Genomic DNA, 13584 nt, shown 5'->3' with positions numbered 1-13584 from the left:
CTGTGTGTGCACCCCTGAGGCAGGCTGCGTGAGCTCTGCTCGCCTTCACTGCTGACCTCCTCATCCCAACACCAAGCCTCCCGAGGACGTGGTGCCGAGCTATGCTGAGCAAGGCCAGAGTCCATGGGGCTGGGGTCGCAGGTGCACCCCCAGTGCATCCCTGGAGCTGACTCCTGGGCTGGTGATGGACAGGGCTCTGGTTCACAGGTCCTGAGGAGGCAACAGGGCACAGGACCATTGAGATGTCACCTCACAGATACTGATGGAGCCCTGACAGGACCAGGGTCCCCACAGCATGGGGACAGAGAGGGGAGGACTGAGGGTCCACACAGGGTCTCCATCTCCTGGAGGATTCCAGGAAAACACCAGAAGGGGAAGGTGAGACTGGATCCACCCAGACAGCTGGACCTACAGGACACAGTGGGGGACACTCAACCCTGTCACATGGACAGGGAAGCAGACACCATGAGAGTCTGTGGTCAGGAGGGGTGGGCTTCAGCATGACACTTCACAACCTTGTCACCGCCAGGAGCCACCTCCCTGCACTGGGCCACAACCCTGAGAGGGTGCAGGGTACATCACGTCCCTCCCTCCAGGAGCCTGCCGCATCTGTGGATATCATGGTGGTCTCTACAGGATGACCTGCTTTAAACCAGCACCTATGTACCTGCCTGGGAGCACAGGCGCGCGCACACACACACACACACACACACACACACACACACACCTGAAGTCTCTGGGCTCCTGTGAACAGGCAGAGGAACAGCTGAGAGCTCCTTCTGCCTGTAACCACTCAGCTGGTCCCCCCACAGTACCTCTCTAACACCTCCCTGGGCCCTTGCTCTACCCTTGACCATAGGTGACCTTTGCAGACCCCAGGGTGGGTGGGGAGACCTGGGCACCAGGATGGCCCCAGGCTGCTCCTGCTCTGCACCCACCAGCACTGACCAGCAGGTTCAGGTCGCGGGCAGACATGGGTGGGGAGCCTCTCCCTGGACACAGGGTCGGGGTCTGGGGTCTGACCTCATCCTGGGGCTGCTGGGCCACCAGTAAGTACCCCAGGGCACTGGGGACCTGTCAGAGCCTCAGGTACGGCTTTAGTACCCCAGGCCTGGCCGAGAGCAGCACCCTGGACACTGTGCATCTGCCCCCAGGGTGTCTGAGTCACAGCAGAATCAACAGAAAAGGGACAGAAGATTGACTCTAAATGAAGATCGTCCCTGCTCCTCCCTGGGGTGGGCTGAGCCCCCTGGACTGTAACTCCAGACTGAGCACACACAGGACAAGGACCATCTCATCCCAAAGCTTCCCCAGTGTTCCTTCCAGCCCTGGTCACAACCGTGCCTGGGCCAGGCGACCTGCCCGGTGGAGGGGACCAGCAGCCAGGCCAGCTCCATGTCCACCCATGCTGGAGCTGTGTCCATGTCACACAAAGTGACCCTTGAGACCTGGGATTCAGGGACCTCAGGGCATGAGGACTGAAGGGATATCGTGCAGAGGGAGGGGCTTGGGGTCAGGAGGAGGCAGGGAGGCTGTGGACAGGAGGGCAGCTGGGACAGGGTCCAGGACCTGGGACACACCTGATGGCTGAGCTGGGACGCGGCTGGGGGCCTGGGTGGCGTCCTCACTGCTCAGCACCAGCTGCAAGTCTTCACTGAGCTCAGACCAAGGGGGCTTTAGGTAGTGGCAGTGATGAAGCCCAGCAGGGTCCTCACTCATGGAGGGAAGAGGAGCCTGGCCTCTGCCTCAGAAGGTGAAGAGTTCCTCTGACCCCAGAACCGGGAACGTCCCTTCTGTTTATTTCCTTTCTTTCTTCATTTACCTGTTCATTTATTCTTGAGTGAGAGTCTCTCCATCTGCCCGGAGGTCCTCGAACTCCTAGGCTCCAGTGACCTCCCTCCTCTCCTGCCCCTGTCCAGCTCAGGACATGCACTTCAGCCCCAGGGACACACAGTGGCTACCAGTGAACATGGGAAAGAATATTCCATGCAAACAGGATCCAAGAGAGAGCTGGGGAACCCACATTCACATCAGCAGAATAGACTGTGAGTCAACACGCGTCTAGAGACACAGAGAAGGACATTAAGCAGTATAAAAACGTCAACCCATCACCCACCTGTGACATCATGGAGACACCCCCACCCCACCAGCACTCAGATACACAAGGAAACAGAGCTGGGTGTGGCCTGTGCCCAGGCTGTGATCCCAGCACTTGGGACGCTGAGGCAGGAGGGGGAAGTTCAAGGCCAGCCTGGACGATGTAGCAAGACCCTGTCTCTAAATAATAATTAAAAAGGGCTGGGGATGCGGCTCAGTGGCTAAGTGCCCCTACGAGCAACAATACCTAGAACAAAATGCAAAAGCCCCAGAGGAGTAGAAGGTAATGGGGAGAAGAAGAGACCAGAGAAGGGAATAGGGGAGAGGAGAAAGGAATGAATAAAAATGAGAGAGGGGAAGGGGAAGGGAGAGGACAGGAGGGGAGAGGGGAGATGCCCAGGGAGGTGGCTGGGCTGCCCTGGGCCCCCCACACAGCTGAGCTGGCCCAGGCCTGGCTGCAGACATGACTGGAGCAGAGCCCAGTGCCCACCCCTCCCAGAGCCCTGGGCCCACTCCCACCCCACACGGAGCAGGAGCCTTCTCCTCAATGACCCTTGATGACCCCAGACCCCAGAGGATCCTTGCTGTGGTTCCTCCTCCATGTGGGGAACTCTCCATTCTCCTCCTCTGCTCTTACGGGAAGAGCTGTGCATTTCAGACATGGCAGGGACAACCTCTGAGAGCTCAGAGCAGATGGGCCTCACGGAGTGGGCACCAGCCCAGCACCACCAACCTCTCCCGGCCCGAACCCAGGCTGGCCTCCTGCCCTGGAGGAGAAGCTGGCTGAGCCCGTCCGTGTCCAGACCCTGCTGACCCCACACTCCAGGTAGTGAGGTGCAGAGAACGGGCTCCACACTGGACGCGGGGTCTGGGAGGCCAGATGTCCCTACACAGGACGACACCACAGTGGAAATGAGCTGGCACTGAGCTGGAGCCTGGCCCCCGAGGGGCACCCTGCCCAGGAGACAGGGGTGCCCAGGAGGCAGGAGGCCTCAGATTCCATCCCAGGGAGATGAGGTGGGTTCTGCTGCTAAGGAGAGGGGAAGCCCCGAAGGGGACCATTTAGCAGAGGACATCCACACCAGCACCAGGAGGAGAGGCGAGGAGCTCCCTGGTCCCTGCCCCTCTCTGTGCCCCCAGCAGAGCTCCAGCTGACTGCACAGCCAGGTGCTCAGGGTCTGCTGCTCTGTGCCCACCTGAGGGGGGACCTGCATCTTCCCTAAACCATCTCCAGGGCTGGGAGACCAATGGCCCCAGCTAAGACCCAAGAACCCAGCACCATGATGGACAGAAGGAGCCCCTGAGAAGGGAGGACCAGCCCCAGGTCACCCTCAGCTGGAAGGGGCTGGCTGAGGAGGACACCAGGTGCACTGGCTGCTGCCTCCTGGCCCTGTAGGGATGAGGACAGATCAGGCAGACAGTGGAGGGGTGAGGACAGGCACCATTGCTGTCTGAGCTCCTGCAGGGAGCCCAGGCCCACCCACACAGTGCTGGGGAAACAGGAGACAGGATCTCAGGGGGACGACAGTTCCCTTTCCTGTGAAACTTGCGTTGTGACACCCCATGACAGGCAGAACCCAGCCTCCATGTGGCCACACCCTGTGTGTGTCAGTCCTGCCAGACTCTGTGACCTCCTCCATCTGCACAGCCAGGACCTGGGGAGAGGACACCATGACCCCCACCTTCACGGCCCTGCTCTGCCTTGGTGAGATGTGAAGAAGGGAAGGGGACACCCTGTTCTGGGAGGGACCCCAGCCCACAGCTAGCCCCTGGCCACCAGGGGACACAGGACCCAGGAGGCTCTGGGGAGGAGAGGGCCTGCTCAGGCCTCAGGGCTCCCCTCTCACAGGAACTCTCTTCTAGGGCTGAGTCTGGGCCCCGGGACCCGAGGGCAGCAAGGTGAGTGTCCCCAGCTGGCCCAGGTCCTGCTCCTCCCTGGGGACCAGGAGCCACCCTGGGCAGTGGATGGAGAACAGCAGCTGTGGGCTGAGGCTGGGGAGCCTGGAGGGAGCTGGGCTGAGGGCTGGGATCTGAGGGGCTGTGCTGGGAACCAGCCTCTGATTCCCTTGCAGGGACCTTCCCCAAGCCCACCCTGTGGGCTGAGCCAGGATCTGTGGTCACTTTGGGGAGGCCAGTGACCCTCTGGTGTGAGGGGACCCTGGAGGCCCAGGAGTACCGTCTGGAGAAAGATGGAAGCTCAGTGCCCTGGGACACAAAGATCCCACAGGAGCCCAGGAACAAGGCCAAGTTCCCCATCCCAACCATGACTGAGCACCATGCAGGGCGATATCAATGCCACTATCACAGCCCTGCTGGCTGGTCAGAGCACAGTGACACCCTGGAGCTGGTGGTGACAGGTGAGAAGACACTTGGGGTCCCAGCACCTGGCTCTGTCCTCAGGAAGGGGGTCTGCTCCCAGGTGTCCCTGTCACAGCCCAGCTGGGGACAGTGTGGAGGAAGGAGCCCATTAACACCTGCCTCCTTCTCTGCTAGGATCCTACAGCAAACCCAGGCTCTCAGCCCTGCCCAGCCCTGTGGTGACCTCAGGAGGGAACGTGACCCTCCAGTGTGGCTCACAGCTGGGATATGGCAGGTTTGTTCTCACTAAGGAAGGAGGACACAAGCTCACCTGGACCCTGGACTCACAGCAAGACCCCAGTGGGCAGTTCCAGGCCCAGTTCCCTGTGGGCCCCGTGACCCCCAGCCACAGGTGGACATTCACATGCTATGGCAGTTACAGGAGAACCCCCCAGGTGTGGTCAGAACCCAGTGACCCCCTGGAGCTCCTGGTCTCAGGTGAGGAAGCTCCACCTTCCCTGACACAGTTGGGGACATGCAGCAGGTTGTGGGGACCTTTATGTTAGAGAGCCCCAGGTGAGAGAGAGGATGAGGGAACCTGGGACCACATGGCCAGAGACCCAGGGTGTGAGAGAGTGACCTGCAGGCAGGAGGGGAGGCAGGGTTGGCAGGTCCTCCCCTCAGCCCAGGCTCCTCTTCCCTCCAGGGCTGTCCAGGAAGCCCTCCCTCCTGACCCAGCACAGCCCAGTCCTGGACCCTGGACAGAACCTGACCCTCCAGTGTCACTCAGACAGTGGCTATGACAGATTTGCTCTGTCCAAGGAGGGCGGACAGGACCTCCCACAGCACCCTGGCCAGCAGCTCCAGGCTGGGCTGTCTCAGGCCACCTTCCTTCTGGGCCCTGTGAGAGGCTCCCATGGGGGTCGGTACAGATGCTACGGTGGACACAGGTTCTCCTCTGAGTGGTCAGCCCCCAGTGACACCCTGGACATCCTGGTCACAGGTGAGGAGCCCAGTGTGTGCAGTCAGTGACTCAGACTCTGCCCAGCCCTGTGTGGGAGGCCCAGGATGTGATGGGCAGGGTGAGGTGTGGGGTCTCAGGAGGGAGAGAGGCAGGGAGGGTCAGGGAGGGGCAGAGAAGACAGAGACAGGGAGGCACAGGGAGAGGAAGATCAGAGACCCTGAGCCAGACAGAGAGCACAGGTCCTCAGAGAGGCCCTGGTGAGGTCTCAGCTCAGAACAAGCTGGGTCCCCTCACCCCTCCTTCCTCTCTCTAGGACAGCTCCCTGCCTCACCCTCCCTCTCAGTGCAGCCGGGTCCCACAGTGTCCTCAGGAGAGAACGTGACCCTGCTGTGTCAATCATGGATCCAGTGGGACACCTTCCTTCTGGTCAAGGAGGGGGCAGCTGATCCCCCCCTGCGTCTGAGACCAGAGTCCAGAGCTCCAGGGTTCCAGGCAGAATTCTCCATGAGAGCTGTGACCTCAGCCCTGGCGGGGACCTACAGGTGCTATGGGACTCAAAGCTCATCCCCCTACCTGCTGTCATGGCCCAGTGCCCCCGTGGTCCTGGTGGTCTCAGGTGAGTGACCCCTGACCCCATCCTCTGTGAGCTAGGGGTTCACTCAGGGCCCTGCCCAGGACAGCTCTGGGTGGGTGGGAGTGAGGGGCCCTGGGAGGGTCAGCCAGCGGGATCCACCCCTCAGAGAGAAGGGGCCACTGGGTCCTCCAGCATGTGCCCCACCCCATCACTGAGTTAAGAATGTGGGGGTGGGCACAGGGGGTCCTGGGGAGGCCAGGCAGGTGCAGGAGGATGAGCCAGACAGGTCCCAGGGTCAGCTGCACCCCTCACCCTCCTGTTGCCTCCTACCCAGGATCCTCTGGGATTGCAGCCCTTAGCTTTTGGTCCCACCCCCAAGTCTGATCCCTGAGGACTCAAGCTCACTGGGCGCCAGGACTCCCCACCCCACCCTGTCCTGGCTGTTCTCAGTCTCCAGAGGACCTCGGGTCCTCCTCAAACCCTCAAGGAGAGATTAGTATCCAGGGACCTAAGGATCTGCCAGAAATGGGGGTGGGGACCCCAGGACCCGTGGCTCAAAGCTTGGAAACAAGAGGGTGAGGTCAAGGCAGAGGTGACACTGGGGCCCAGTCTGGGGACGAGCAGCCAGCTGAAGTGGGGAGCAGGCAACCCAGCCCTCACCTCCCACCCACCCCAGGAGGCCATGAGGAGGAGCCCCTCACCCCCATGGACCCAGGACCCCAGCGTGGTAAGTGAGGGGCTCTGGCAGGAGGTGGAGTCCAGGACAGGACTGAGCTGGGGTGGAGCAGCCTCCTCTGGACACGCTGACCTGGACAGCCCCTCCCCTTGGGCTCAGAGTCCCCACGTGCAGAGGAGAGGCCTGGCCCTGACCTTCAATTCCCCTCAGTGCTGACCTGGGCTGTGCCCTGCTGGAGAGGAGGCACCCAGGGAAGCCCCAGGACCTGAACCTGCCGGCACTGTCCCCTCTGTGCAGTGACAGTGACCCTGTGCAGGGAGGGCTCAGGGCCATCAGGGTGTCCAGGCTCCTTCCCTGCAGCTCAGGCTGAGCTCTGGTGGAGGGAAGGAGACTGGAAGTCAGACTCCCCCAGCTCAGGCCCCAGCTCTGCTGCTCCTGCTGGGCCACTGGGCAGGCGGCCCCTCTCCCAGCCTCAGTTTCCTCATCTGTAACTGGGTGGTGGGTGGCGGTGCCATGAGGCGTGATTGACAGGTGGAAGCCCTGGCACACAGTGGGTGCTCAGGAAGGCAGCATGGCCCCTACTCACAATGTCACTGTGCCCAGGACTGGGAAGGCTGCTGCAGGTTCTGGTCGGGGTCTCAGTGGCCTTCCTCCTGCTGCTCCTCCTGCTCCTCCTCCTCCTCCTCCTCTGGCATCAGAGCAGACGCAGGAAGGCGGGTGAGTGGCAGTGGTGACCTGGGCCTCAGCAGGCCGTCGGCTCCCCTGGGTCAGGCAAGGTGGGCGAGGGCAGCAGCCCCAGGGAAACCTGCCCCTGGGGACAGGTCACTAGGAAACACTTCCACAGAAAAAGTAGGACAGGAGACCCTGCTCACCACATGCAGACGGATTTCAGGCTGCTGACCCCGTCCCATCTCAGGAGACCTTGGAGGGGCCTTTTCAAGTCCCCCCGTCCCCTGCGGTGGCCTGTGGGGTGCATGGCTCCCCCTGGGGCTGAGACTGTTCCTCTCACACAGCCCAGACAGAGGCTGGCCTCCAGGGACCTGCAGGGCCCACAGAGGCAGAGCCCCAGGACAGCGGCCTGCAGAAGAGGTGACCCCTGCTCCAGACCCAGACCCCCCACCGTCCTCACTGCCACCTGACACCCCCTGTCTCCCCAGGTCCAGCCCAGCCGCTGCCGCCCAGGAACAACACCTCTGTGAGGGGAAGAGGGCTGGGGTGGGGTGGAGCCCCAGGGCTCCCCATCTCCCAGGGCGGGAGGGCCAGGCGGGAGGCCTGGGGCTCAGGCTGCGTGGACTGATCCCCACGCTGTGGACCTGGGACGTCACCACCACTCCCTGGCTCTGTGTCCCCATCTGGGACAGGGCAGGGCCTGTGGGACTGAGAGACCCCAGCAACTCTGTCCAGGAGACGACCCTCTTCTGCCCCCGCAGATGCTGCTGTGAAGGACCCGCAGCCCGAGGTCGGGGTGGAGCTGGACAGTCGGGTGAGACCCCGCCCCGTCCAGGCACAAGGAACTTCTCCTGCCCAGCCCAGCCCACCGGCCATTTGGCTGTCCTCCTCCACGGGGCCCTCAGGGGTGCCCAGGCTGACCCCTCCCTCTGGGAGCTCCGGCCTCCCCTGCTGGGCCCACCCTCCCTGTTTTCCTGTGGCCTCCTGGGCCCACCTGGTGCCCTCCTGGCCCTGGCTGTTGCTGTGTCCTGGGGCCTCAGAAGGACCAGGAGTGAATGAGTCGCCCGTCCCTGAGGGTCCCCTGCACTCGGCCGTCCAGCCAATCTCAGGGAGCCCCTCCTGACCAGCTCCAAGTGGGAGCTGAGGATGCAGCAGGAGCAGAGCCCCAGGCCCTGTGCTCACCAGGGGACAATGTGAAGTCACGCAGCCTCAGGGGGGCAGAGCCCTTAGGGAAATAAAGCAGAGAAAGGGACGGGCACAGGGAGGGCTCGGATAAGCCGCCTTCAGCACCAGCCTGGATGCACAGGGCACGCAAACCTGGACCAGCAGCTGCAGCAGAGGACACGGCAGGTGCCAAGGTCCTGAGGCAGCTCTTTCAGCAAGATGGGCAGTGTGGCTGGAGCCCCGTGGGCAGGGCAGGAGTGTTAGGAGGAGGCTGCCAGTCCTCCAAGGCCTCGGGAAGTCCCTGCAGACCCTGTCAGGGGTGACACATAATCTGATTGAGATTGTTAAAGGGTCTCTCTGGTCACCGAGTGGAATGTGGCTGGAGGAGATCCCGAGTGGACCCAAGGGGACACTCTGTCTCGCTGTGTCCCTGCTGCAGAGCCCACCTGACGGGGACCCCCAGGGAGCAACATATGCCCAGGTGAGGCACTCAGGACTCAGGAGGGACGGGAGCTGCCCTCTTCCCCCACTGTCGGGGCAGTTCCTGGGCACAGAGGATGCAGAGGACAGACACATGGACACTCAGGTGGGTCCCGTCCTGTCCAGGCCCCCGGCTTCCCCTTGCCAAGCACACACCCTCCCTCTCGCCATCTCCCCACTCCAGGCTGCTGCACCTGAAGGTTCCCAGGACGTGACCTACGCCCAGCTGTGCAGCGTGACCCTCAGACGGGGAGCGGCTGCCCCCACTTCCTCCCAGGCAGAGCAGCCCCCAGCGGGGCCCAGTGTGTATGCTGCCCTGGCCCCACTCACCCGGGGGCTGCCCCAGAGGACTCGCACTAGTGACCCCAGCCAGCCGGCCACCTAACGCTCCAGACTCCAGAACTCCTGAGACTCGCCTGACTCAGCATCAGAGATGACCAACCTCCCTACGTCTTGCAAATAAAGCCAGAGGTTTCTCAGTAATCAGTGAGTGGACGGAGAACCAAGCAGAGGGAGAGGTGTCTTGACATGACTGACGATGATAATGGGACACATCGAACTGGGAAGTGAGACTAAGGACCTTGCTGGTTGTATCAGTACGCGGGGTTTTGCTTTGGTTTGGTTTTGGTTTGGGTTTTTGTACCAGGGATTGAACCCAGGGGTGCTTGCCCACTGAGCCACATCCCCAGCACTTTTTATATTTTATTTATAAATGGGGTCTCACTCGTTTGCTAGACCTGGCTAAGTTGCTGAGGCTGGCCTTGAACTCACAATCCTCCTGCCTCAGTCTCCCCTGTTGCTCTGATAACAGGTATGAGCCTCCACGCCCGGCTTGGAAAACTTTTCTTTGTTTGTTTTTAATGAATGAACTAAGCTAGTCTATCAAGAGTTTAGAAGAAGAATAACAAATTACTCCAAATGCAAGTAAAGGGAAAATGAAAAGGTTAGTTAATATTTGGGGAAAAAAAAAAAAACCCTGCTGTACATTTGAGTGTGAGAACAGCAAGATAGCAGACAGCAGGGCACATTCCACACACATTTCAAAGAGAAAACAGCAGAACATCGTGTGTATTAGAAGACGTCCCTCGAATCGGCAAAATCCCCTCATATACAATTTGCCAAGTGAACATAAAGTAAGCAGAATATCTGAACTCTCTCCTGCACATTCGATAGACTGTGCCCGTAGTCTAGACGTTTCCCCAGGGATGGAGTTGGGGAGCTTTGCTGGGGGTCTCTTCCAAAGCCTGAGGCACTTGGGAAACACGCACACAGCCCAATCTTACACACGCTGCTTCTGAGACTAGAACGCGGAACTGCAACCCAACACACGCCCTCAGAGCAGCAGAAAATCAACAGCGAAACCTGGCAAGGCAACAAGCGATGGGTAAGTCAAGGAAGGTCTTGCACCAACCCAGACCTGAGGCCCTGAAAGAGACCAGGTTCCAGCCGGGTGCTGAGGTGCAGCCTGTCACCCCAGCAGCTCGGGAGGCTGAGGAAGGAAGCTTGCAAGTCCAGACTTCCAGAGACCCTGACGCCAAATCTCATCTCCACATAGATGCGATCTCTTAATTTAAAAAAAGCCCATTGTGTATATATACCCCAGTTTCTTTATCCACTCATCTGTTGAAGGGCGTCTAGGTTGGCTCCACAGTCTAGCTTTTGTGAATTGAGCTGCTAGGAACATGGATGTGGAAAGCTAATGTTCAGTCCTTTGGGTTTAAACCTGGGAGTGGGATAACTGGCTCAAAAGGTGGGTCCATTCCAAGTTGTCTGAGGGATCTCCACACTCTTTCCAGAGCGGCTGCACTGATTTGCAGCCCCACCAGCAATGTATGAGTGTGACTTTCCCCCACACCCTCGCCAACACCTACCACAGCAGCCAGAACGGAGCTTACATCCCTGTCCCTTGAGCCGGCCATGTGCCACCTGCTCCCACTCCCCAAACTGAGCACTGAGGTCACCCGCTAACCTGGGAGTCTGGCGTGTTCTCTGATCGGGTGACAGGGACGGGAGCCTCAAGCGTCAGGAAAGCAGAGCAGGCGAGGAGTGAGTAAGCCCGCAGCCACTGACACTGAGGGTGCCTCTGACCTAGAGGCCACTGAGGGCGCCTCTGACCCAGCGTTCTCCCTGCAGACGTGGCTTGTGGGTCCTCTTCCCCAAAGGGCTTGGCCCTGCCCTGTGCTGCAGCAGCGGGGACACCTTTGGAAGCCTCCAATCTCCTTTCTGGGCCCCCTTGCAGGCTGCCCCAGCAGAGCCCTGGCTACACCTGAGGCACCGCAGAGGAGGGTCCCGAGTCGATCATCGGCTCCGGGCTCTGGACACGGAGCAGGGCAAACCCGGGCTGCAATCCTGCGCAGCCTCCGCCAGGTTACCCCGCTCCTGGGTCTGCGCTGGGAACCTTCAGGTGATTTCTCTCGTTCCTTTATTCATCCATTCACTGGCCCAACGATTATGAGCGATTTACAAACACATATAACATCAGAAGATACGCCTGTGCGTGTGCGTGTTCACGTGTGCTCAGGCACATTTATGCACACGTTGCGTGCGTTAGAGTGCAGAGTGCATGACGGCACGCCGCCCTCACCCGTCACACAAATAGGATTTCACATGCACACGCGTGTGTGTAACTGCCTGTGTGTCGGGGTGAAGCGTGATCGTCACACTAGGAGAGGAGGCATAGACCTCGCTGGCTCTGTGGAAGGGACAGTCTGCCCTGGGACCAGGGGACCTGGACAGCGGCACTGGAGCCCAGAGCGGGAGGGGAGGAGCAGGGGGTTCAGATCAGCCAGACGCCACGACGGGGAGAGAGCAGAAGCCCAGGGTCCTCGCCCTCCGCCCTAGACAGAGCCTGGCTCCTGGGGCTCAGGGAGGTGCTGGGAGCCGAGTCCAGGCTGAGAGAGCAAAGGCCATCTTGGCACCGTGACCCGGGTGCAGCGAAGGGTGGCTCCCCTCGCTGGCTAGAAGGAGCCAGTCAAGCAGACCCTGGGCCGACCCTGCAGTCCCGTCCTCCGAGGCCCCGAGGGTCTGGCTGGGCTGACAGGGAGGAGGGGAGTCCAGCGAGGCCGCGCCTGCTCCCCGCCCGCCCCTCTCACACCTCAGTCTGAGGCCGCCCTTGGGGCCTCTGCTCCCGACCCCTCCCTCATCCCAGCCCCCGCACACCGCCTCCCGCACTAGGCCTCTCTGCCTTTCCCACCTGCGTCACCAGGACCCCACATGCCAGCTTGAGTCCCAGGTGGCCCTGGAGGGGCTCCTCACCCGAGAGCAGGATGTCCAGGGGGTCAGTGGGGCCGATCACTTGGCGGTGTCCACTGCAGCGTCTGTACCCACCCCGGTGGGAGCTGCTCACAGGCCCCAGGAGAGCCCAGCCCGGGGCTGCTGACCACAGTGATGGGTGGTCACAGTCCCCCTGCTTAGACGGTGAATCCGTCCAGGTGACATCAGAGCCACACTGAGGGCCAGCTTCTCTCCAGGGCCACTGCCCCTTGGCTGCACTGAGGTAATGGCTTCCTGGTCTCCACGAGCTGACCGCAGGTCCCCACATCTGCCCTGGGGCTCACCAGCGCTGGTCTTTCTCTTTCCAGGAGCCCCGAGCCTTCTCCCCAGCGTCCTCCTACCTGGAGCTACACCTGCGTAGCTCCGTCCACTCCTGTGGACAGCAGGAGCTCTGGGAGCTGTGGTCTGCACCTGGACTGTCCCCTCAAGGCTTGGTCCCCAGGGGGCACTACTGGGAGGCGGGGAGCGTGGGGAGCTGGGCCTGGTGGGAGGTCTCCCACTCACTGGACACGTGCCCTGGACGGGGGTCCTGGGACCCCGCTCCTCCTCTTCCTCCTTCACTCCTGGACAGGAGGCGAGCACGTCCCCCCACCATCCATCGTGTTGGCTGCCCCGTCACGGACCCAAAGCCTTGGGGCCAGTCCACCCAAGGCCAGAACCTGCAGCACTGTGGGCCTCGAGGGGCTCTCCACAGACTGACCATCTCAGGCATTTGCTCCAGTTACCGTGCTGACTCACGAGGGGCCAGGCTGGGGACTTCCGCCTGAGGGCAGGAGCCCCAGAAGGGAGCCCAGCGGTAGGGACCCCTGAGGGACGCCTGTGCGTCCTCCTGTGACTGGGGCTCAGGGACCAGGGAAGAGGCCTGACGGGCCTGGGTGTCTGCGCCCAGGGTCCAGGGAGCCTGTGTCCTCCTTCCCTCGTCAGAAGCAACCGCCACATCCCAGTGTGACTGCACCTTGCCAGGAGCTGCCGCTGCGCCTACGGCAGCAGGAGGAGGCGGGGGCTCCCTGGGGCCCTGGCGCTGGCGCCCAGGGTGGGGACGTGCCCGCTCCACCCCTTCCTGTGGGTGCAGGGGCTGTGACCCCTGTGACCAGGCACCCTGAACTCAAGGAGGACCTCGCGTCCCCTGGGGAGCAGGGAGCAGACTCCTCCAGCGCCCAGGATGCCCTCTCCAGGTGGGTAGTGCCTGCCCGCCTAGGGCCCAGGCGCAGGGTGACCAGCCTCCCCGAGCGACCAAGGGCCAGGCCCAGCCCAGGTGAGGATTGAGGAGAGGTCCTGGAAGAGAAGCAGAGGCTGCCATCCCAAGCTCCTCAGTGCCCCGTCCCCCAGCGGCCGCCCTGGTCTCTCCCACCTGCTCCTGTGACCAGCTCCAGCAGCACTGGGGAGTCC

General features: G+C 61.6%; 2 protein-coding genes across 2 annotated transcripts in view; both read left to right on the top strand.

Annotated features, from left to right (window-relative positions):
* The first annotated feature begins 3709 nt into the window (after positions 1-3709).
* The window catches only part of LOC124967140 (leukocyte immunoglobulin-like receptor subfamily A member 6), a 140441-nt gene continuing 130566 nt past the window's right edge, over positions 3710-13584 (top strand). Inside the window, 2 exon segments of the mRNA XM_047529196.1 lie at positions 3710-3802; positions 3961-3996. Coding sequence (XP_047385152.1) covers positions 3769-3802; positions 3961-3996 — 70 coding nt within the window. The 5' untranslated portion in view covers positions 3710-3768.
* On the top strand, positions 4361-9994 carry LOC124966985 (leukocyte immunoglobulin-like receptor subfamily B member 3). Its single transcript, XM_047528899.1, has 11 exons — positions 4361-4454; positions 4579-4893; positions 5102-5398; positions 5673-5975; positions 6610-6660; positions 7213-7326; positions 7623-7698; positions 7767-7804; positions 8040-8092; positions 8882-9028; positions 9107-9994. The coding sequence occupies exons 1-11, from the start codon at positions 4361-4363 to the stop codon at positions 9305-9307; spliced, it is 1689 nt and encodes a 562-aa protein (XP_047384855.1). The 3' UTR covers positions 9308-9994.

This window comes from Sciurus carolinensis, chromosome 16, assembly GCF_902686445.1.
Source record: "Sciurus carolinensis chromosome 16, mSciCar1.2, whole genome shotgun sequence".
Classification (NCBI taxonomy): domain Eukaryota; kingdom Metazoa; phylum Chordata; class Mammalia; order Rodentia; family Sciuridae; genus Sciurus; species Sciurus carolinensis.
The sequence above is the reverse complement of the archived record's forward strand: the minus strand, read 5'-3'. Positions and strand labels throughout refer to the sequence as shown.